This window comes from Struthio camelus, chromosome 11 (assembly GCF_040807025.1).
Source record: "Struthio camelus isolate bStrCam1 chromosome 11, bStrCam1.hap1, whole genome shotgun sequence".
Taxonomy (NCBI): Eukaryota; Metazoa; Chordata; class Aves; order Struthioniformes; family Struthionidae; genus Struthio; species Struthio camelus.
This window is the reverse complement of record NC_090952.1, coordinates 6758036-6783358: the sequence shown is the minus strand read 5'-3', so window position 1 is coordinate 6783358 and position 25323 is coordinate 6758036. Positions and strand designations below refer to the sequence as shown.

The 25323-nt window shown below is 43.6% G+C and overlaps 1 protein-coding gene across 2 annotated transcripts in view; it reads right to left on the bottom strand.

The window, feature by feature from the left end:
• LOC104150953 (vascular endothelial growth factor receptor kdr-like) overlaps positions 1-25323 on the bottom strand; it is a 147333-nt gene that overhangs the window by 59941 nt on the left and 62069 nt on the right. For both annotated transcript variants that reach the window (XM_068956592.1, XM_068956593.1), the window contains exons 5-11: positions 23061-23220; positions 21410-21546; positions 19734-19893; positions 18988-19105; positions 16743-16918; positions 5520-5670; positions 2417-2522 (exon numbers count right to left, since the gene is read on the bottom strand). In XM_068956592.1, coding sequence (XP_068812693.1) covers positions 2417-2522; positions 5520-5670; positions 16743-16918; positions 18988-19105; positions 19734-19893; positions 21410-21546; positions 23061-23220 — 1008 coding nt within the window. The remainder of the gene's footprint in view (positions 1-2416; positions 2523-5519; positions 5671-16742; positions 16919-18987; positions 19106-19733; positions 19894-21409; positions 21547-23060; positions 23221-25323) is intronic.

Genomic DNA, 25323 nt, shown 5'->3' with positions numbered 1-25323 from the left:
TTGTGTTTTAAAGAACTTTATAATGAAATACATAGAAGCTTCGGTTAAAGGAGTGTGGGCTGAGCTTTTGAACATGTTTTAAAAACGAACACTTTAGGATGCCTGGAGTCTAGAGAAAGGGCAGAGACCAGAGACGGCTGCTGCAGGGCAGAGCAAAGAGCAGTCACAGGGGAACTCAAGGTGTGAGCTGGGGCGAAGCTCTCGGAGAAAGAGAGGAGTCCTCTTCAGGTGAATGAATCTAGCTGAGGTTTCTCATGGCCCCCATTCCTGCTGAGCATCTCCCCTGGCAATGCCTCCCTCATCCCAGCACTCCTGTCTGCCGCACTTCACAGGCAGGAAACGGGCACGTGGGTGATGCCTACGCTGACCTGTGTGTATGTGCTGTGGTGTTCCTTGTGGGAGTGGTGCATCACCGTTTCTCCTCTGATTACTGCACCTGGCTTTTCTTTCAAGGGAAAATAATGGATAGGGAATGCTGCAAAGTCCCTAGTGATGCACCAGCATGGAGGCAGGATGCCTTTGGAGCGCCCCCACTGGATCCAGGAGCTCCAAGGCACTCCTAAAGCACCACTGTCACAGAGACTGCAGCCAAATCCCATCTCTAACTCCACTAACAAACTAAAATTTCTCCCAGTTATGTATTTGCCTCAGCAAAGTTGGTGAGATAAGAAATGGGAGGGGCATATACATGCATAAAACAACAACAAGGCTGTATTTAATGCTTTTCTGTTGTAGAAGTGTTTTTCTGTTGTAGAAGCATCTCACTATCCCAGCCTGAGCGACAATGCAGCAACCAAAGAATAATGGAACAGAAATTTCTTGAGTCACAGCAATTGCGGAACCCTTCTCTTTCCTATAGGGACTAATGTAACTTTACAACTGATAATCAGACATGAATTAAGCTCTTGGACACATATATATAGACAGACTCTATATATGGAGAGAAATAGTAGATATGAAAGACACAAAACTCTTTTCAGTCCACGCAGCAACCAGAAAGCCTTAAAGAAGGAAGAACCTTTTTAGGTACAAGTCCCTGGTGTCCATTTTTTACAAGTAATGGAAGCTTTGTAGGTGGCTGCTTTTTACCTAAGATCTAGAATTCTGAGAGAATCCGTTAAAGACAGAGCTTATGGGAGACTATGCTATCTAAATGAATCCAATTTATAAATATCTTCCAGCAAGGGGAAAACTCAGGAATGAAAAGCGAACAGTGATTTTCTCCTTCCCAGCCCAACCTCCACATTTGCAGAGCTCTGTTTTAGATTACACTTAGAGCTGGAAAGTCTCCATGAGAAAGAGCAGATGGCTAAGGCACTGATCCTGCCAGATGCTGATTTAGTCTGGACCTGATCCAGAAAAGCACTTTAGCTTTGTGCTTAACTTTAAGCATGTGAGTAGCCCACGAACTTTATCATGTGCTTAAAGTACGCTAGGATACAGACTGCAACATTCAGCACCTTGCAGGTTTAGGCACTCAACTATGTGAAGCATCCACCTCAAAACATGTGTAACCGCAGAACTGCTCCTAGAGCCACAAACCTCTGTAAGTCCAACAGGGGTAAAACAACTATCTGAGCCAGACCGCGGCATCTTCTTCAAGGCATGGCCAGAAGTCTGTGAATCTAGAGCAGAACAGCTGCAGCGATTTCTCAAGGATTAGCATGGACGTGTGGTAACAATATCAGTCGGTATCACCACAGGTACCCAGGAAGCTTTTTAACAGATAATTCATGGCTGGGATCTCTGCAGTTCACACAGGAAGCATGCTCCCGGCACTATCTGTTCGGACAGGGAAGGAGGCAGGGAAGTGTAGAAGGAAGGTCTTCCCACCTTCCCCTGCTCAGTAACATGGTTGGCACCCCAAACCGGTAAAGAAATACGCTCAGCTCCCGCCAAAACAGGCAGGTACTTCAGGCACTCAAAAGACACTCTGAAAATCAGGCCAGCTACCTCTGGCCATGGTAGGCCCCCTTAAATAACACAGCTGTTTAACTCCTACTACTGGGAGAGTAGGCAAGGTTTTGTGGGTCTCTTTGGGCCGTACAAAGTGCTCCCTAATTGCTAAGCAATTTGATGAACGTAGAGTACTTATCAGTTGTGCGCGCTTCACAGGACCCCTCTTGCACTGAACTAGTCTTACGCTTTCTCAAGACTGAGTGAGTCAGAGAGGTTTTTGACCCAAAAGTCTTTGGAGGGTTTTAAACAGGGTAAGTGACATCATTGCCAGAATCCCGGCATTTATAAACAGTGGAGATCTGAAAATGATCCCAGGGCTGTGGAATTTAAAGCATGCTAACAACCAGCAGCAGCTTGGGAACCGCGGGGAGAGCTGTCTGTGCGAGCGCAGCGTCCTGTCCATAAAACCCACTGCTATTCCATGACGTCAGTGCTCAGACTTCCATCAGACACATACCTTTCTTTTATCCCCGTGCTTCATGCTTATGTTTTCAATGCTCCTGATCTTGTTGCCTATGTACATGTTCTCCTGAACCACAATTCTTTGCCCACGGGGGCTGCATCTGCAGGTGGAAAAGCAAAGGTGGTGTTCAAAAACCGACTCATTGCAGATAACCCAAGGAACCATTATTAAAGGTGTCATTCTTAAGTGATAGTCTTAGGTCTGAAAAACTTCTAAAAGCTTTTGCTGATACAGATTGTTCCCATCTGGTGCAATTGCTAAATTCCTTCATCACAACCTTTCAAAATTATTTAGGACCCGCCTTGACAGGACAAAGATCTCTATTTGACCAGCAAGGACACATCCCAAACTTTCTAAAGATTGAAAAGAGAAAATCCTGGACAGCTAAATTAAGTCATGTGAGTTTAATCTGGCTAACAGGAGTAACGTCCCAGCTCACTGCAGCTACGTCTCTTTAAGGGCTTTGAGCGCTTGCAATGCATTTCAAAATTCAAAACGCTGGTCACTCGACACAGTGTGGGGATGCTGCTGACTGTGACTGTCTAGCTACGTGAAGCGCAGGCTGAGGGAGCAGAACGAATGAATATTGGGATAACAGTAGTGGAAGGCTCCACTGATATTGCATACTCACTGCAAGATAACCAGATCGTTGTCAGTTACCAGTCTTCATTTTTGAAGAGTAGCGGATGTAGCACACGTCCTGCTGGGAGGTATATTTGCACCATCCAAGGCAAGGGGCTTTTCTATCTGCTTTAACTGCAGCTCTTTGCATAAATGAGCAGAGACACAGGCCTACCAATGCTTAGGAGCACAAAGGCTTCAGGCATACTGGCTGAGGGCACCGCCAGCTGTGCAGCTCGAGGAAGCCTTTCCAATTTTAAACTTGCTAACAATTCTGTAATCGCTAGTTGAGCTCCAGGCCAGAATGGCTGGATATTACGAACTGTGACTCCATGGACAGCAAGGTAGTGAAGTCAGTTCAGGCCCACAGCTAGCTGCAATTGCAGAAGTCATCACAGGAATAAGCGTCCGTGTTCCCTCCTCTGCCTCCACAGAGGCGCCACACTTCCCATAGCCAGTCCCGCAGCCTCAGAGCCCGCTATCCTCGTAAGTATTAGGGGAGATAAAATGAATATGGATTTCTATAGGTGATGCCCAAGGGCCAGTGCTGCAGACAACTAATCTGTAAGCCAGCTGTGCCTTTGCCAAGTCCTCAGAAGACACATGGTTACCACCCTGGGTCAAGGGAGGGTTTATAGCTCTCAAAACAGCCTAATTAGAAGGTGTCTTAGGCGACTTCCTGCAAGGCACAATTCTGTCTTAAGGATGAAGGGAAAAAACTCAAAGGAAGCAAATCACATCACAGCTCTAAGGAACAATGATAGTGTTTTGGGATTCAAAGTGCACCAGTGAGGAAGAGGGAGAGAGAGAGGGAGAGAGAGGAAGTGAGACAACAGAAGGAAATGGGGTCTGTGTCATTTCCCACAGGAATCCTCCTACAGCTTCTGCTGGAGAAAGATAAGGCTGCCCCGGAGGCCAGAAGAGGTAGACGCCACTCTGCAATTGTATTTAAATTGATAACATCAGAGAGTCAGGGAGCTGGAACAAGGGTTATATGAGGTCTTTTGCCACCAGGTCACTGGTTTGCATCTGCTTTAATTCAGCCTTCATGACCAATGCTCTCTCCCTGGATAGAAAAGTCTGGAAAATATTTCAGATCATCTCTGTGGCTTTCCTACAGAATGTATAATCTGTTTCCTTACGGTATTTCCATTCTGCTCTTGTTGAACACCTTCAAAGCTGCAGCTTTGGTGTGCCTTCTGCTGACCTGCAATGCCAACAGCCCCACCTAAAGTGTACAAATCTCTGCTGTTTTATTCCTGCAGGAGCTATGTAACTTCTGGTCAACTGCTAAACCAGGTAATGGGCTACTTCCCTCGTGGAAGGACATATGGTCACTTCTGAGACCTGATCTGAGCCAAGATCTTGTGACTGCTGCAGCAGGGAACCTGGGACAGGAGCTTCTCTTTGTGGCTTGTCTCTGTCTCATGGCCTGCCATTCACAGTATTTGGAAAAGCATTGAAACTGTGAGAAAATAAGGAACCATCCAGCAAAATTTCTCTTCTGTTTCCCAGATCTGCCTTGATTTTTTTAAGGAGGGAAAGCCTGACTTCAGCCTTCTCATTGCAAGGAAGAGTTAAAGTACTGTCAGAGTTGTTACACATAGCTCCTCTAGGTCCCCCGGGGCTACCAGGGGAAGCAAACCTGTTCAGGCCTGAGCCAAGACCTCTCCCCACAGACCTCTCTCTGCTCATATAGCAGCTGGAACAACGAAAGTGTCTGTTTGTATAAGGCAAACCACATGAGGCATCTTATGTTTTAACTTGCCAAGTTTGTATCTGACAATTCAGACCGAGTGACTTGCTTCTGTGTCTTCACACCTCATGCTGCCTCCAGACTTTTAGCAAAGAAGGACTCTCAGTAAGGCGTGAAGGCTTGGTTACCTCTGCCAGCTACGCAGAGGCTGTGATGGGAGCCAGATGCTCAGTGTGCACCAGTGAAGACAGCCCTTAGGAAGTGGCATGAAGTCAGTATGGCAACTAAACAAACATAAGCCTTTCGCAGGTTTGCCTGACACTAGCCCTTACAGGGGAAAAAACGTTATGTCACCTCTGCAAAAAAAAAAAAGCAGAGCGCTCTTTCCTGAGATCTGCCCTTCGCTGGTCTCTCACACCTATCTTTTTTTCTTCAGCAACATCATAGGCAGCACCCAGGAAGTGTAAGAAAAAATCTCAGTAAGCCTGAGGTGCCTTGCTGGTCAAGTTAAAGAAGATTCAAATCTAATTTTCAGTCATTTTAAACTTATTTGACACAATTCTGATATTATAAAAGGTGCTTGCAACTCCAAAAAGGATCATAGGCAACTAGATATCTGTTGGGTTCACAACCCCTTGTGATCTTTAGCTGGGGAATCATTGCTAGTGATTTTTAATACAGATAAATAAGACACCCTGGAAAGAAAAATTGTCATGAAACTACCAGACCAAATCACAGCATGTTCATCCTCAGGTGAGAGCTCCCTGAATGTCCACTTACACTGTCTCCGTGAGGCTGCAGGGCTGCCACTGCCACTCAATCTTTGGATCGGGATTCCCGCTTACGGTGCACTGGATTTTGTGTTTGCTTCTTAATTCCACCCGCTCGATCTTATCAAAATCAGTCTCCTTTTCATAGATTTTGGGTCTCTCTAAAGAAAAAGAAAAAAAAAAAAGGCTTAAATCCATGCTAGTGTAATTGTTTCCATCAAAATTCTTGAAACTAGCAGTGATGATACAGTGAGGTTGCTGAAGTTGTAGGGCAATTACCCGCAAAGCTGAAACTCTTCATTCGCAGGAACATGGGCACTGGTTTTAGTGTTTCAGCAAATACACTGAAAGACTACCGCATTCATCCTAATTGCTCTCAAATGTGGTGGACCTTCTACACTTCTAGAAAACGTATGCAGTGAGACTTCTATTGATTTGGGACTGCAGGATCAGGCTGTTAGTGTATGTACTATCGACAAAATAGTTTGACTTCTGATGTCACCGCCCGAGAGGAATCTTTTCAAACAGCTCCCAAGGGTCTCTGCAGAAAAATCTTTTTTCTTTGGGAAATGTTGCTTACCTTTTCTGTTTCTGTGTAACATGCACTGGATGGAAGGGAGCAGAACGCAGGGAAGAAGTGAGGAGAAAACACTTGCAGAGTAATGCCAAGAAATTCCCACCAATAGCGAAACCATTAAAAATGTTGCTGCATTATTCACATCTGGAGGGGTTGCAAGATCACACCCTTGGACTGAAAGTCTCACAAGAACAAACTTTTGTGTGACACTTTCAGTGCTGCTCGTTGCCAGCAGGAAAGAAATGCTTTGTCCCATCTACTTCCAGCTCCCACGGGAACACGTGAAAATGAGAAATAAGGCTAAAAAATCCCCAAAGTGAACTGAACTTTTCCTAACCTCAGAGAGGGTGGGTTTGAGTTTGGGGTGAAAGCGCAGGCTCTTCCCTTGTGCAGACAGCTCTGCCCATCCCTGGCCATATCTCTTTGTCTGCTTCTCAAAACAGGAAATCACACAGATTTATTGGTCAGGGTCCCTCTTTGGAACACCTCCGTGCAGCCGAGTGCGGCTGCTTTACGCTGAGGGCTTTTGACAAGTTGGGAAGTGAATGTAGATTAGATTTCTATTTTTTGGGTTAACTTATTTTTTCTTCTGTCAAGGAGGCCCCAGATATGTAAATATGAGCTACTGCCCACCTCATCAATCTTGAGCCCTTTCGCTCCCCTCCTTTTTTTTCCCCCCTCCAGCCCTCTGCTCTTACAAGAGAACTGACCAGTCTGATCCCATGTCTCAGTGGGATCCTCACTTTGCATTTCTCATGGTTGCCAGGTCAGAGTTTGAATGATCTTCTGACCTCATCATTGCCTGAAAATATATCAGCCTTCCCTTCTTCGCCAGATGAAGGAAGGACTATCGAGCATAGTTGGTTTAGCTATATCCTAATTCCCATGCTATAGTAAAACATCAGCTGCTTGAAAGAGTCTGCCTGAGGTCCTGATTAGCGTTTCACTTAAAAAACCTAAATGACTGGCCGTGCTTGGTGGACAGCACTGTTGTGCTCCGTTTTGCTTTTTTCATCCCCTTTGGTTGCGTTTTGTTCCCCTTCTGCTTGCAGATGAAGTTCTACCAGTCTCCAAAAATCTGCTCCTCACTCCTTTGTCCTTTCAGACCAGGAGAAGGGTTATCTTTGGTGAAGGAGGAGATCAAGAAGGCAGCAGACAGGGCAGCATGGCAGACTGTGGCTGGGGACCTGGTACTCACATCTTCATCTGCGCCATCTCGCTGCTAGGTCCCAAAATGTCCCGCTGACTAAGGGCTTTGAGATTTGTGGGTGTACGGATAATTCACAGGACAAATTATTGGAACTAATGTTGAACTTACTTGCAACTAGCATCTCATTTCCCATCACTAGATTATTCCTGATCATAAAAAAACATTCTAAAAAACTGCACAGGGATGGAAGCACATTTTTCATCATCTCAGACATTTTTCCTTTCAGTCTCAAATCCATTGTTCAACATGTCTGGACTGAACTCAAACACATGATTTTCACCCCTAAGAAGAGGCTCTAAGTTCAGTGTGAAAGGTTACTCAAGTGTTATGTTTTCTGGGTGGTAAGAACAAAGCTTTACTCACATAGGGAGAGAGAGAGAATGTTTGTTTGTCTATATGTGTTTGTGTGAAAGAATATGAGGGGAAAGGTTTGGTTATTATCTTTGAATATTAGAAGAACTTTTTACACCCTTGGTGAAATGACGAACACATTGACTGTCACTTAAATTATCTTTCTAAAAAAGAAATAATAATTTTAACTCGATCTAATTAAAGTAAGAACGTTCATGAGTGACAAATGAATGCCTAATTCCACAATTACTTTACTGCATGGCACTATTAAATATTACTGGAAACCAAAAATGGGTCAAAATGATTCATTAAATGAAATAATAACTATTTATGAGTCTTAAGCAATAATTTTCTTAAAACTTGAGGGGCTGGCTAAAAATGCCTCCCCAGCATTTCTTTCACAGTGCCTCATAACACAATTAGTGTGGGGTAGTAGCTAATTATGGGCACAGCACTCAGAAATTGGGGCAGTTTTTATACCTCTCTCTCTTTCTTTCACTGCAAAATGTGTAATGGTGATAGGTGTCATTCTACAAATGACTTCTGCTGTGGTTTTGAAATCTTTACAGCCTCTTCTTTGTGCTTTTAGGGACCTCAGCATTGGCCCAGTCTGCCTCAGGTTCGTGATGTGCAGTGTGGGATACTCTAATGTCTCACACAAGACAAGTTTCAAGCCTGAGTTAGGGCAACCTGATCCTGGGTGTGCTGTTTTGCAGTGGCATTTTGATTTCTGAGCTGAACTGCTGGACCCTTGAAGTCTTAGGGGTGGACTGGAACCCCTGGGGAGTATTTCTTGGACTGAAAACATGCAGAAGCTCAGCACACTCTCCTGGCCATTTTACCTCTTACAGTGCCCGCTGACGTCAACTGAAGCATTTCAGTCACTTTGCTCTGCTGGGCCAGATCCTATTTACAGAAGTTGCCTCCATCAGTGCCGTAAACACTAGGAGCTACCAAGTAAACTGGTTTCTTCAGTGGTGGGTACTGGCCTTTTAGATTTCCTCGGACTGTAAGTAGATAATTGGCTCCGTGTGCTGGCATCTGCAACTGCCTTGCCTGCAGAAAGGCTCTCCACATTAGCATGATGGGGATTTTTTACCTAAAGCCAGTGATTATCTAATATACACCAAGCAGTGTATTTCTCTCTCCCGCTTGCAAACACTGCTTTGCTTTCTCTTTCACATTTGCTTGCTAAGCAGTGTGGTGGATTATGCAGGAGCTCTGTGTACCTTTGCTCACCTGCAGGATGGGGGGAAGGCCTGGGGTACGAATCCATTTGTAACCACTACCACAATCCAAGTACATTTCTGGTTGTGCCTTAAATAATGCATTTCAAATATGAATTTCATCAGCTCACGTACATTTGCATGTGTATTGCTGTTTCTCAAGCATGCAAGAAATAAGCTGTTGAGAAGCAGGGGCTTTAGCAGGCACTGGACTAGTGGCACTCACAAAAGCTGAGTAAACAAGGCAAAGCCCTGCAGTGCTCCTTCCCTCCTCAAGCAAGTGCAGCGCAAAATCCTCCTTTCTCCCTGAAGCTCTGCAACTGTGCTGAAAACGTGACTACAGCACCCTCAGCTACGCTAACCTCGCGCTCACCAAACACCTGCCCGTTAGAGCCTTGCCCCCAGCTGGAAGCCCTCTCTGCCCCGCTAGCGCTGAACTGCAAGAAGAGGACTCTAAATACACTTCATTCCTGCCCTAAGCATCCCCCGCTATCCCACTTCTTGCTTCCCACTCGCCCCCAGAGATCTGCCCGCTTACTTCCGTCCTCCACCTCCAATCCCTTGGCCACTGCCCTCCCCAGCCTGAGTTTCCTCAAGCAGAAGCCAAAAAGACCTTAAAAGCTTTCCTGTCTTTGGCTGCAATTGGAACGTGCAATGTTCAGATGGCTTTAAATGTATTGAAACAAATACATTTCGTCCTCTCCGGTTTAAAGTGTGATTGTATCCCCAACCCTCTTTGCAGAGGTGCAATTGCTGGTGTGAGAGCTGACCTGAATAACTAAAGACTTCCCTGCTGCTGCGCTGTGAAATGCAATTAAAAGCAGTTCCACTTACTGTAAATTTCAAATTGATCGGCATTATGTAAATCTCACCTTATTTTCTAGTGCAATGTTTAGTCTTTGGGCATCAAAAGTAAATACAAGGTACAATGGTTGGGACATTGACCCGTCCTCCTGACATTACCCCTTTTGCAAAAGATTCTTCTATCTCTAAGTTCATTGTGGGTGTTATTACTGGGTTGCACACCCAAAGGAGTGCCCAAATATAGAGGACGGCCCATAAAACATCTCCCTGTTTTTTGTAGAGAAGCTTTGCTTTACTTTCAGTGACCTCTGGCTGAAATGCTGTTTACACACCTTCCCCACCACAATCTCAACAGGGTTTCAAAAAAATCTTCTCACATTAGGCACATCATTAAAATAACATAGCGTGGTCCAGCAAAGCATTTAGACACTACCTTATGTACTCTGTTGGACAAGGCGCTTCGTTAAAACTAGTGGCAGAGAGGTAACTTGTTTTCTAGTTGTCCTTTCTGTTTCCCAAAAGCAAAAATAATTTGCACTCCAGAATCTTTCCTCTGAAGGTTATGCAGTACTTTATGGAAATACAAGGTCTGCAAGTAGAGCTAGGTGAATGTTCTGTAAGGTAGATAGGAAACTCATTAATGCAAGTTTGGACTGGCCAAATGATGTGGGAAAAAGAGGATGAAATTCTCCCCAAAGTCAAAACAGTTTGTTTGTATTCAGTTTACAAGTGATCTTTGTGGGTTTTTTTTTTCTTTCTTTTGTTAAAAGGAAAGAAAGAAAAATGAGGAGCTAAATGACCTGAAAACAGAACTTTTGTTTCAGGCAGAACAGAACATTGTGTTTGACCCCAGCTGATTTTGTTTAGGCCTTTCCCTTTGTTTCGGCCTGTTTGCTTTTTGCATGCACAAAGCTGCTGGGAAGTGGGTGCACACCATTGCCCCGCGCTACCTCCGGGGAAGCAGATGCAGGGAAGAAACGACTGGCCCAAGCCTCCCTGGGAGTCAGTAACGGGGCCAGGAATAGACTCAGGGTCGCCGATTATCGCTCCCCTGCCTCATCTCGGGCGCGCACACACTGCCGCCCCATCGTCACCCGCTGTTGCGGGCCGTGGGTGCCAGGAGCGTGGAAGCACGGGGAACAGAAACCTTCAGTTTGAGGCTGTACGGAGAGATATTGGGAAAATCACAGGGAGCTCAACCCACCTCTCCCCTTCTTATCTTTCGTGGCCAAGCAGAGTTCAAAAGCAAAGTGCTTAACGATGAGCTGCTTAATTGCTAGCAGAGCAGGCAGTTTTCTAGGATTTTTGTCTCTGCTCCCTTTGCGTGGCTTTTCGAAAGAAAAAAACCCCCACTAATCTACCTGCAGGCTCGGCTGCGAGACAGCATGGAAACCATGTGCTGCCGCTTTCCGACTTCCCCCCGCTGCTGGGGTTTTAAAGGCTGTCAGAGAGAGACTGCTGCTGCAAAGACCTGAGCTGAATGCTTGGGATTTTTCTGGCAAACGCCAGCAGGCCCCCACCTTCCTCTTCCTAAAATTGCTTCGGCTACTGCTAACAAAATGAAAAGAGCTCATCTGACTTTTTCATTAGGGGCTCTCCTGGGAGAGCCCAGAGGCCGAGGGGAGGCTGCGATGCAGAGCTGCAAGTGTGCAGGGATCGCATGATGTCAGTGAGAAAATTCTTCCTAACTTGCTAATATTTAGCGTGCCGGAAAGGCTCGCTGCAGTCTGTTTGTGCTGCTACAGTTTTTCTTTCCTCTTGCGTATCTCCCAGAAAAAGCCGGTTGCCTCTCTCCTGCCTGTGCGTGGTGAATGAGATGTCAGCGATAGCCTGGAGCGCTGTATGGTGATGTGTCTCTGCGTTTGCTCTTCTCAAGCGAGTGTCCTCCCCACCCCAAGCAGTGCTGCCATCTCATCCAGTGCTGGCACCACCCGGGAGGAAAGCAAAGCCATGGGCTTGGGGAGGAACTCATAGGAACGACGGCTGGACAGAGACAGGCTCTGTTTTATTTTGGGGTTTCTGGTTTGCTTGGCTGGCCCAGAAGATGGAAAATAATATTTTCTATTTTCACTTTTCCTGAATGAGTCCTCCTCCAAGGAGCTACACAGGAGATGAATGATACACAAAGGAAAACCAGAGCTGGCAGGATTTCCAAACATGCAGGCAAGGTGAAGGCAGATCATTTTTCATAGCCCTGCTTCTCATACCTGGCTCAGTCCTTTAACCCAGTCATCAGCTGCGTTGCACTGATAGTCCAAACAAATGTGCGTTTCTCACAATCCGGCAATGTCAAAAGAACCAGGTATGAAGAGGTAGGCTGACTACACAGTGGGGCACCGTATGCCTCGCTTCGTCTTCTGGAGCTAATTCTTGCTAGGAGCAGAAGGCGAGGGATAGCACATGTCAGCGCGCACGCAAATTCTCTGTGCACCCCTTTCCTCTCAGTCCTGCTCAGCAGAGAGGGAATTCGTAAGGAGCCTGCGAATTACTACTGCTTATGGTACCGGCTATTTCTAGCACTTAATCCTGCACTTCTTGCACAAAGCAGGAGCTTGTGGGATCAAGGACTGTACAAGGGAATGTAATTTCAATGGACTAGAGCAGCAGGAACCCAAAGCGATATTTGCTGGAAGAGCCTCGCGGCAGCCCAGGAAAGCAACTTAGGGACAAAGCAGAAAAACAAAGTGGTGAAGGAGATTATTCATCACATCGTTTTGAATGAACTCAGGTTTCAATACAATCTTCGCTCACAACGTGGTGGTTAGAGCATGCTGACTGCTCCATAAAGCGCTCAGCAAGAACCCTGATACATGCAGATGACTTGTGCAAGGGTGAGAATGAAATGCAGCCTGCTTGTCCATAAATAGATTTGGGGCTTTTTGTTTATGTTTTGTTCTGAAACTGCTTTGTACTCCAGCCTGGAATAACTCTTGTCTCCCACGTTTCTCCTTCTTGGATTCCTTGGATGTGCAGCCACCAGCTGTTTGCTAGGATTGTCCCTTCTCCTTGCTCCCTCCCTTCCAAATTCTTCAGGACTTTATTTTCTTGAGGCTTTTCTCAATAAGAATTTAATCAAACAAAACAAAAACACAGCAACCCGCCGTTTCTTGGACAGTGTTTGATCTGTAAATATGTAAAGAAGGAGCATTTTGAAAATGCAATCAGCTACCTCCTGGGGACTTGAGTCCTACAATGAGCCAACGTGACTCCGCAAGGGAGATATGTGCTCCTGCGAGATTAAATTCCAGCTGCAGTGGGAGCACGAGTGACCAGAGGCACAGCTAAGCCACTTCTTAAAGAGACATTTTTTGAATAGCAGCGGGCTCCTGGTGGCCAGTCTCCTCCAGGCCAGGCACCAAGCGCACATGTCCATGTGCCACGTTCCTGCATGTTATCAGCCAGGTCCTTGCCTTGGGCAAGCATTGCTATGGGTTCCTACGCAGAATTTGGCCGTTTTGCTCTTTCTTGCCTCTGCTGAGCTGACACGATGGATACCTCTGCTCCCTGTAGATACTCTTCAATTTTACGGTCACATCAAACTCTGGAGGAAATAGCTCCTAATGTTTCACTCATTACCACGGAGTGAAATACCTTGTGCATGCAGTGTACGTGCATGGGGAGGGTGACGCCACGGAAAGCCTGCGGCAGGACCGGTCTTTTGGCAGGTTAAGAGATACGCTGCCTATACGCTCCTGGCTTGCAAGGGTTAGGCAGCGCGCTTCTTATCTTGTTCTCATCTCGTTTAAAGGGGCCTCTTCCGCTGCCGTTATTATTGAATAAAATACACTGCAAAATTAATGCAGTGCATTTTGATGAATGCAGTCCTGCTGCTATTTATACTTTGTTTGCGGACAACAATTCACAACACTATTAACTTTAAACTTCCTCCACACCTAGTCCAAATTGACAGTGATGGGTTTGCCACAGCACGCTGACTGCCAATTATACTACTTGCGCTGCTCAGGAACATTAACGACATATTATTTTGAAGACACTCACAGGAGAGGGGGTTGTACGCTCACTTATAATTTCTTCTGTGCAGTGTCCCTTTGCAGAAAAAGAAAACATATCCAAGTAACATTTATCTCCTCATTGAAAAGCCTATTTAAATAATTTTCCATCTTCTCTTTAACGATATAGATGAGGACTCACTTCTTCTCACACATGCAGCTCTGAGATTTAGAAGACTGGCCCTGGCTTGGGGAGGGAGGGACCGTAATGCTGTTACTCAGAAGAAATGTTACTTGCTCCTCAGTAATAGTGAGCTGGTAGATAACCAGCCCTCAGCATGAGGCTTATCGGGTGTTGGATTGCTGCAAGCACCATCTTTCAGACATAATGATGCTCCAGCTGATGGTCCAACCACTGTGTTCACTGCAAGGCCAAGAGGACTTTTGATGAAGTCCGCAAATCCTTGTGTTCAAATTCCAGCTTCAGTAATTGCATTCTGCCTATGGCTTGAACTGGAGACATTAAAATCTCCCCTCTTCAAACATGGCCATCTCCAGCTCAGAGGTGGCTGTGTTTCAATGGTGGGCAAGGTAATCCCTGCCTAAAATATCTAGAAAGCTGAACTCCTGTTTGGCCACGTGCATTTGGACAAAATGACCCTGCCTTTGAGTTGAGCACTTCAGATAGAGCATGTTGGGTTAGTGCTGCAGAGAAGAGCCTGGCAAAGGCAATATAGATTTCCTGGGTGTTGTGTGTCGTGCCTGTCCTCCTCAGTGTTTGCAGCCACTAGCCTAAAAGCAATGGCACTCTTTGGCAGATATTTTCCTTTGCATGCTCTTCATTTCTGGCATGATCTGTTGTTACCAAAAAAAGAAACACTTGCTGTTTATTTTTCCTGTGCTCCAACATGCAACACCTTCTGCAGTCAGGAACACTCCTGCAGGTGCTAGACTTTGCATACTCTGAGAAATGGTGTTTTTGCAATGCAATAATTATTCCTGATTAAAGTCTCCGTTGTGCTGATCTCACAGAAAGGCTAACAATGAGCACCATGCGAGGTATGCACCGCCTGTGAGAGAGAGAATACCACAGGCTTGTACACACACTAAAGATGAAAGGCTGTACTGTAGTTTATAGCAGGGGATGGTTTAATCCTGAAATAGCATCTCGTTCATGCAAACAAGGTCTGTTTGTTTTTTTCATATGCCTATTTGGGGAATGGCTGCTTTTCAACTAAACATTCTCTTTTGCATGCAAACACTAATATTTACCTTGACAAGATGATTTATTGTCATTCTTAATTTTCTCTTCCTTTAAATGTTTCCGTTCTCAAACAAGACTGCAAAACCATTTTATGGATAAACAACCTCGAGTGAGCAAATTACTGCAGCTTAGCGCATCAGCTGAGCTGCAGTAGCTGACCTTAAACATATTCCTAGGTCTCTCCACTCCTAAATCACACACCGTAGTTCATGTTATCATTGAGGTGGTTTAAGCTAGCATATCTTATTTAGCATTTCTAATAGGTGAAGTGTGCCCAAACAGCCAGTTCTCCATTTGTCAGACATCATTCCTTTGTGAAAGGTGAAATGAGAAAAACACAAATGCTGGAAGTTGCATGGTACAGCAGCACATAAATGATGAAAAACAGGACAATTGGGAATATTTTTAGGTGTAAAGATAAAAAGGAGAAAAGAATTAATGACAGAAAAGAAAACAAACCTGCATCAATAACTTGGTTGATCTCATTGCCTGACTGAACCTCAGGAAATACAAAAGAAAGCAGAGCTAACTTTTGCTGAGCTCCTGTTTGGCCTCATGATTCATTCTCTCTGCTCCCACATTCAATGGACTAAAAGAGGCAGTGGATGTTCAAAGAGATAATGTGGCTCTGTCTTTCATTATCCCAGCAAGGGAGATTAATAAATGTGATTCCAATATCTATTATTCCTCTGTGTCAAATGAACCTGCTTCAGTGCACAGAGTTTACTTCAGTTTTCCCAGGATTCCCTTGAAAATGACCCTGTCTCTCAAATGCTCCCATCAGATAAATGACAAGACATGAAATAGAAATACAGACTTAGAAAGTATTTCTGTAGCAGGATGATTGAGAGACATAAAAGACACAGTAGCTCATCTAGTTCCTTCCGTCAGCCCTTTTGGGACTTTTCCTATCCCAACAGGATGTTCTCCAAGCTTTGCCCAGACTAGTTTTTTAATCTCAAGGGGTAAAACTTCCACCACTTCTTTTGGGAAACTATGCCCCCAGCTCCAAGAGCTCACTACTAGATATCCTCCAAAACTCCTGTTAAAACTAAGTTTGTCTTTGCTCGCTTTCAAGCCATTTCTGCTTCCTTCTGCAGAGGTGTTGTCCTGACAAAAAGGTCTTGTAGTCTATTTCTGAGGTGCAATATCTTGGTGGAAATGAAGTGACTTCAGAAGACCAGGTTTCAGATTATCTCCTCATGTTAGCTCCCTGTTTGGGAATGGGTGCTGCTTTTGTTTAACAGGAGGTGACATGTGATTGATCTGCAATAGATCCTGAATAAGGTGATGATCTATGCACAGACCTTCTGAAATGCAAACTTGTAACTGGATAAAAATGTTTCTCTGAATGCTTGTTATGTGTGGCTAATATGTGATGACTATCTGCTACCAAACACTTAATTGCATAGATGCCCATGATCTTACACTTTAGAATCTAGGGTCCCTTTGACTATGAGGTGGTCAGTATGTTAACGGTTGCTCTCCATGTTGTGCAGTGGTCAGCATCCCAAAATACTGTAGAGGTCATCCAGAGTGAGTTCTTCATTCGCTCAGCCTTGGGAAACCCTTTCTGAACACATACTTGTCGCTGAAAAAGCCCACGCCTGTTATATTCTGAAATGGACCACTCATCTTCCCAGTTCTGCGGCACTAACATCAGCCTTCGCCCAGTTCTGCTTTGTGCTGAACTGAACTCTAAAAAGATCAGTCAGCCTATTCCGGCGCCGTATCAGCTCCTATCAACTAAACGTGGAGGAATGTCACCCATTCCTGTTGACTGGTAAAGTTGGATCACACAAAAAATGGGAAAGAACCCAGTAGAAGCTGTGATAAACACAAAGTCCTTACCTCTCACTACCAGCTGCATGGTGAGGTTCTTATACAGGCCGTATTCTGCATTGCTCAAGACGATGGTGTAGTTTCCAGCGTGCTTGGGTCTCACATCTCTTATGCTCAGTCTGTACTTCATTGGATCCAACTCATAGCAAGTGTGGTTCTCCTTGATCAGTTTGCCATCTTTGTACCTGTTTTGAAAGTCCCATCAAGACTCATCATGTGTTTGCATGTTAGCCCTCAGAAAACTGACTATTACCCAAATTAGAATGGGTCATCCTTTGGAAACAGCAAGGGAAACACAGATCTGTAATCACTGTTTGAATTGGACATCTATTTCTTTTATCCCACCACACCAAAATTGATTGAGTAGCATCTGCAGTGCTCTGGGATGGCTTCATCCAACAGACAGGAAAAGGATATTTTAATGGGTCTGAATTAATGCATGTCTTGCATGCTCAATTATAATCAGAAATGTACATCTAGATGCTGCCGAATTATGCTGGACAGCAAACAACAGCAGGATGTGCAATACAAAGTGCAGTAAGCTATTGGTTTGCCAAAATTTGAGTCGTCAGTTTTAGAACAAGAAATTAATTAAGCAGAATTATTTTTCAATGCATATGTATGACCCTCTACTGCTTCTGAAAACACTGAAGTCTGGAGAATTTACAGTCCTGGAGAATTTACAGTCAATATGAAGGCCAGTGAGGAATTTACAGTCTTGAATCTTCACTAAGAGTATAATAGCAGAGTCTGCTTGGCCTTCTCCCTCTTCACTGCTAGGCCTTTATGCAGATTTGGGTTTTGAATATCAAATAGGCAAGACTTTGCCACACACAGAGCTTCAGGGCTTGGTGGAAGGAGAAGCTGAGACACATGTCCTACTGTCTGCGAATGCTGCAAACCTCCTTTACAGTCATTTAAACAACTTGTACTGAGAGACCTCCAACATCAACAGCTGTAGCTTAGAACACACAGGGAAGGCAGCTCTGGTGGTCCCAGAGAGCAACCACACGATGCTCCGTGCTGAGCCCTGAGAACAAAGCTTTGGCAGAGAAAAGGCGGATGGTCCCCACTTCAACTCACAAAAAGGTTCCCATCTCCTAAAAAACTGCAACAATTAAAAATATCCCCTGGCAGGGCTGAGTTGTCTGATTTGAAGTGAATATTAGAAAACTTCATGTTATTTCACTGCTAAAAAAAATACAGCAAACCCGTCCCTGACCAACACTTTTTGCTAACTGCCAGCCCACCCTGAGCGGACCTCAGCTAGCCAATGAAAAGTGTGCCATGAAGGTGCCAGTGCATACCAGCCACCTCCTGTGCCAGGACAGGCAAACCCATGCCAGCTCGGGTAGAGGATTTCATACAGTTAAAGATGTATAAGGAGATGGATGGGGTAGTTAAAGACCCCCTGTAAAATGAGGTGTGAGCAGAGTAGCAAGAGAGAGGACAAAAGAGATGAAAGGGTAAAGAGAGATATCAGTGTCTCCTGGAGTTGCTGGCACGCTGCACCTCCTATTAAGCTGACCTGTCATGGTCCCAGTGGAGCCTTTAGGTTACTTGGCAGGATTCTCTGTGCTGCCTGCAAGGATCTGAAGTTGGAGTAGGGGATTGAGAGTTGTCATGGTGTTTGGAAGATGCTGGAGATGACTCAGATGATATTGCCTCTGTTGTTGACTAGAAATCAAGGGCAGAACTAATGCTGTAATGACATCCGTATTTTTTACAAGCGGCACAGGCCAGAGTTGTATATGTCCCTGGTAGGGAACAGACCAGATTCATTTTCCACACAGCATTGCTGGTGACACAGGAGTGGAGAAAAATATTTAAAAGAGATAAAAAGAATTTCTCATGTTAGGAGTGTCTCTTGCAGCTTTCTGTTAAGGGCTGCCTCTTTGCAAACTGACCACCAGTAATGCAGTTAGGCTGACAGCCCTTCTCCAATCGCTTTCTATTTGAATCTTCCAAATAGTTCTGTGTCCAAGATAAATGAAACTCACATTTTTGTTGTAGGGACTTTTCTTGCACACCCAGGAGGGAAAGGATAGCATGGAAAAGAGGTATGGCTTGCCCAGCTTCACAGAGCATAGGGCACTGCAGAAAGGAGACACATCTCCTTAGGTGAACTGTGAGACCAAAGCTACGAGCACCACCAGCTCTTTTGTCTTTTTAAGGAACGGTGAAAACGTGTTCTTGTCAGGAGCCCAAAAGAAGGTCACACATTCCTGATTTTGCACAAGATGACGTTACTCACCAGCTAACACTTGGACGAGGAAAGGCATCCACCTTTGCAGCCAGTTTCAATGACTTGTGTCCTGATGTAATCTCGAAGTAGGGCCCTTTCTTATGTGAAACCGTAATGAACGGTTTGTCTTGAAAGAGAAACAAAAAAAGAAAGTCAAGTAATGGCAGACCTGCCAGAGTACAATGCTTCACTTCTTTGAATATTATTGTGTTTACACTGGATTTCTTTGCAATACAGATCTGCAGAAGCTACAGACAACCAAATGGAATGACAAGCTGTTATAGCAGTTTCCCTGCAAAGCTCTGCCACAGCCAGTATGCTTCATCTCCAAATGAAAGATCTTATATTTAAAGTAGGGAATCGGTAATACCTGCAGTGCCCTTATGGCAGTGTGTGAAAAGGCCTCAACTGGACTCGGTGGTATCTATTGCCCATGTGAATTCCAGGAGGCCAAATTTTCTAAGACATCAGCAGCCACGTTTGGTGCCAGCTTTTTTGAAACAGTTCAGCTCTCAGTTAATCCACGTCCTCAGACTTCTCAATCTTTAACTCTCCAAGGTTTTTTGAAAACATAGTGTTGGGTGCTGGCCCTTTCATCAAATGACTATAAATTACGGACTATTAACGTTTGTTTTAACTAGTTGGCGTTCTTCCTAAGGCCATTTGCATATCAACTGATTTAATAATGCATCTTTATCCTTTACACTAAACAATCTTTGTTCTCAGTATCGTTCTAGTTTAGCTGCAGAACTTACCATACACTGTAACCGTGACGTTGGCCTCCAGCCTTGTTGTGTTGAATGTTTTGCATACATACAGGCCTCCGTCTTCCATGGTGACATTTTCAATTTTCAGGCTACTGACAACTTTATACACCACACCACTTTGGTCTATCGTTCTTCGAGGATAAGGGTGCTGGAGGTCAGAAAAAAAGCAGCATAAAATTTTGGATTATTTTTTTCATCCTTTCTAAGTCTACCTGTTAAGAAAAGCAGTGATTCAGGTCAAAACTATCCTATCTCCCCATCACTGAAATAAAAAATATACAGGACAAATCAGCAGGAAAAGCTCTTGTGTGAGTCCTCATTAACAAGTCTAATAAGAGATACTCATAATTTAACAGAGTGGAACTGTGGTGCTTTTCTACTGAAATCTGGGCAGGTAAATAACTGGATGCATAAAAGATCAGCCCTACTCAGCGATCAGATCGCAGGGACCATCCAACACAGTGCAAACAGCGTTGGCACGGTACCATTGGCTTCTGTAGAGCCCAAGTTGTGCGTATTGTTGTGGGGTTTTTTTTCCTGGTCAAAGTCAGTTTTCATCTGTCTTAAAAAGAAAGCCTACTTTCTAAAAGAACAAAAGATATATTTTAACAGGCAAATGCCAATGCAAATTCCTGCAGAATTTGAGAAAAGCATTTTATGCTTCGGGTAGGATTTTTGACCACATAGGTTTGGCCAGGAAATTTTACGTTTACTATGCTAGAATTCTAAGGAGGGTTCAAAGAAAAACAACAGAAGAAAGACCACTTTCTCTTCCATCATACGGGATTCAAGAAACAAAATTCAATAGGACCATATTGCTTGCACCTCTGTAAATTCTATACATGTTTTCTGTAGTTTCTTCACAGAAACAAAATGAAACATGCTTGCTTTATGTAAACAGAAGAAGTCCAAAAATAATCACATTTTAAGGGTCACATTTTCTCCTTTCTCCAAGCGGCTTAGATGCTTCTTTGAAATGCATATTTTGCTGAATTAAAAGAAAACAATCATTTTAATTCTGAGCATAGAACCTTAAGTACTGATGTTGGACAAATCTTGAACTGATCTCGAAAATATCCTTTCTTCCCTCTGGTTTTCCTTGGGAGAACTGAAAGATTTTAGCACATCAGAGGAAATACTCCATCCCTTGTATTTTCAACTTCAAATCAGGCATTTCTGTATTGCATTCCACCGAAAGCTCACGAACCTGCACTCAGAACTTAAACTGAATTCTTTGGTGAGATTTCAGCAGATGCAACTTGTTTCACTTTTACCTGCTTAATAAATGCCAAGATGGATGAACAGACTGACAATTTGTAACCTTCCTGGCTGCCTTTGAGACTTGCCACCGTGAGCTCGGATCAATACAGAGGCCAACAGAAGCGAGACAGCTATTCTTTCCAACAAGAAACATATACTTCTGGCTTTTCTTGCAAGCATTCATTTAGCCTGTGATTTGCAGTTCAGTTTGCAGGATCAAGATGGTCAGATAAGTTTTATTCTCATTTGAACTAAAAATACGATCAATTGTATGCTTACAAATGGTTGGCTATATTTCAGAATAATGAATACGTAGGATTTGCTCAGCTCTGTGAACAGATCTTTCTTGGGGTGGGTGGGAAGAGACCGCATCAAAACACAATTCCAAATTTTCATCAACTCACTCTCCCATTAGGACACGTCCATATGAATTCAATTCGGCCGTTGATGAAGGTTTCTGCTCTGCAGTTCAAAAAGAGGGTTTCTCCAACCATCAGCTTTCTGGGAGTTGCTGTCAGATTCAGGTTCTGTATCCTGCTCTCTGAAATGAAAAAAGCAAAGGTATAACTGCACAGCACTTTAGCTGCATCAATGACATTTAAGATGGACTCCACACTCCAAATGCCTCTCCAACATCCATTCCTTTCACCATTTCAAAAATACCTTACCTTCCTCTGACATCTCCACGAACAGTTTTGGAAACTCCAACACAACGGAAAAATTAGATCACCTGTATAAATGGCTGAACACTACTGTATTACAGCTGATCAAACTAATCGATCACATATGGACACAGTAATATATGAATTATTTTTCTTGCTTTTGCCATGTTGGGCTCTAACCCTCAATCATCATCAACAGCTCCACAGCCATTCTGATATTACTGTTCTCCTTCCCTTCACTCCTAATTCAGAAAAGTTTTTCAAAAGTGACTCATCCTTTTGAGTGCCTCAACATTTGCATAGCTAAGAGAGGGTTAATGTCTACAAAACATGAACCATGTCTCTCCTGCCCTCTGATGACCAGCTTCCTTTCCTTTTTGAATGGGATCCACAGATCTTGGTCTTATAGTCTTACTGATGCCTTAAATGCATCAAATCTGAAATAAGCCTGCATCGAGGCAACGCCTCTATCTGTGGTGCCACATACCAAGTACACTCCTTCCACTAAACAGTAATACATTATAGAGTAAGGTCTTGCCTGTGTCCTTTTGGGCTAAACAGGGATGACCTAATGGGTTTTTAGCTTTGCATTCAGGATTGTAATAATAAATAATTACTTCAGCAGTGAAAAAAAGAGAAAGAGAAATTTCCAGGACTTTTATTTGGCTGCCATACAAATTTATCAGCCTGTTGTTTAAAGCTGAATGCTAATTGTCTAGAAGGATGCAATGATCTAATGGGAAAGAAGTCACAGTAAATTCTCCTATGTGAAAAATAGAGTCTATGAGGAGAGAAAGAAAATACATAGAAAACAAAGGAAAAAGAAATTATAAGTGGCTTCATATAAATCCCTAGCACTTCAAAATCTAATGTTTAGTTGCTTCTAATTCAGATTTCAATTCTGAACTGAAACTCAACTATAAATATAAGGGAGACGGTATGGTGAAGCACCAGGATAAACCATATAAAAAAGTAAAGATTTGAATCAGCACTTTAATGAGATTTTTATACCATAATCTTCAATGTTTAATGACCAGAAGTGAGAAGAAAGACATTGTTTGGTTTATCCTAAACCAGCAGTTGTTTTAATGTAAACTGCACTCTATCAAAACAAACTGAGCTTTGGTGGGGTTTGGATAAACTACTCCTATTTTGTACCACCTCAACACTTGGTAGTTTTTCAAAACCAAGAGTGGATCAAATCCAAGTTCTATTGAACGGGAAAAAAGAGGAAAAATGAATTTGCTTTAAGTGTTCCAGTCTGAACTTGCTCAGGATACAAAGCAGTGAGATATATCAAATATAATTGAGTGTAACCAAGGAATAATACCCAGAGGCTTAGCTACAAAATAGAAATATTACAGTCATTCCTTGGCACACAGTAATCACTCACCCAATCTCTGTGTTAGGTAATAGGAAGTGAACACAGTTCCACTGACATTTGCAGTGCATTTGAGTACTCCGGAGTAAACGAAAGAATGAGAGGGGATGACAAATCCTCTTGTTGGGTCCCACATCATCCTCTTGAAGTTCATCTCTACAGAAGAAGGATACTGAAAGAGAACAGACAGATAGGAGGCTGGTGAGACATTCCCTTTCTTCTCAGACCATAGCAGCAACCAGCCAAAGCTGTTCTGCTTTAGAGACAGAATAGATATTTGGCCTTTTAGAGTGGTTGGTGGTCTCATTCCACACAGATCTGAGGCAACATCAGCATATGCAAATAGGAAAGCCCTCCCTAAGATACGATGGTCTTTGAAATCCAAAACTTGGACGATCATAACTGGGGCCCTTGATTCAGGAGCCCCAATCCTCTCAGCTCTTCAGCAATATACTATCCTACCTAATCGAGGTCCTCTATCTCTCTACTGGAAATAATTAAACTTATCTTACAGGAGTTTTGCAATAATCTTTCTGGAAGTGCCTAAGAACAAAATGTGCTTCTCTTAACTTTATATGTCCCTACCATACCTTTTTCAGGGATCTCATGATACAGTAAACAGATGTATGAAGTTAGATCCCCAAAATTCAGAAGTACTCATGTCACTAATTTCCCTGATGGCAGTTGTCTATAAGTGAGGTATAGTCTCTGGCTAGTCATCAGCTTCTCTTTATATCACAGGAGGGGATGAGCCACTTTCAGAAGGGCCTGTTGATCTCTACAGAAGCAGCCTAGCTGATTTGTTTAAGATGCTAAATCATAAAATGGCTGAAACAAGAGGTCTTAGTAACATAGACATTTTTTGGTCCCAAATTCATAAATATTGCTAGTGTTTTGAGAGACCTGAAAAGGTGATATCTCTAAATTCTGCTTTTGAGGAAGAAGTAAGGATATAAAAGACAAATGTGGAAAATAAGCTAAAGCAAATATTAATTCAGTACGAACCCTATGTATACCCTTGGACAACATCAATGTCAACCAGGTTAGCTTTTCTGAGTGTGAATTATGAGTTTATTATTATTATTAACACACAGGGAAATCCCCTGTTTCCTAGGGAAAATGCAATTTACTTTCTAATCATTCCTGAAAAATCCTGGATTACAGTGTAGAAACAAAATATGTGATATTAAATGCAGACAAATAACACAGGCATGTGTAAAAAGGCGGATCACTGAAGTTCAGCCATCTGAGCCCATTTACAGGCAGGTGAATGGAAGCACAGGCTGTGGGTATGACTTGTTCAGCAGGACACAGGAAGGCTCTCTAGGGCTGAGGATGGGCTGCACGTGGGTTGAGACCGTTCTCCATCGTTAGCTCGGCAAGTGGGAGCCACAGGTTCACCTCACAGAGAACTAGAGTGAGGAGCGCTGGGAGCGGAGGCTGGGAAAGTGGGAATGCTTTTGACTGAAAAATGAAGGGTTTGAGGAAAACCTCAGTGTGCCTACAATTGCCACATGGTAACTATCTTTATTTATTTATTTATTTAGCTAAAAGACTCACTCCTTTAGAAGGAGGGAGCACTTTTCCCTCTTGTTTATCATACACAGGCTCCTCAAAGGCAAGAACAAGTTAATGTTTTGGTGTTCAGCATTATCTTGCTTTAGCTTTTGGAGTTAACCAAGGGAAGAGCTGCACTAGAGACTGCATGTGGGGATTTCCCCAATGATGCAATAAGTTTTGCTCTTATTCTTGTGGTTATGCAGCATGCAATTTATTCTTCTGTCAAACAAACAGCAGTCTTGTGTGGCCGTGCAGTTTAAATAGGATGCCGTTTAAATAACGCTGCTGCTCTGAAGAAATTTCAGCTTCAGGCCTTGAGAGCTGATACTCATGCCTCTCATATGAATAAGCTTCTGATGAGTTTGGCATTACTTTTTAAGTAATTAAGACCCCTTATTTTTCCATATTTAGCATCGAACAAAGACTAAGCAACGATTCCTGCAGGACAGTGCTTGGTGACGTTGCTGCGGGGAAGCAGGCAGAGCTAGGCAGTTGCTTCCTTTTGGAGCGATGGTTCTTTTCTGGCATTAGTAGGAAACACAGATTTCATGTAAATGCTTTCAAAGTTTTTGAGCTGCGGCAGCCACTGTTCAAAACCATTAGGAAAATTCAGGGAAATTGCCAAAAGAGATCTGAGACCCAAGGCTTAATCACACTTTAATACCCCTGAAGGTCAAAGCTGTAAGTGGCAAATGTACACTGAACCAGATCAGTC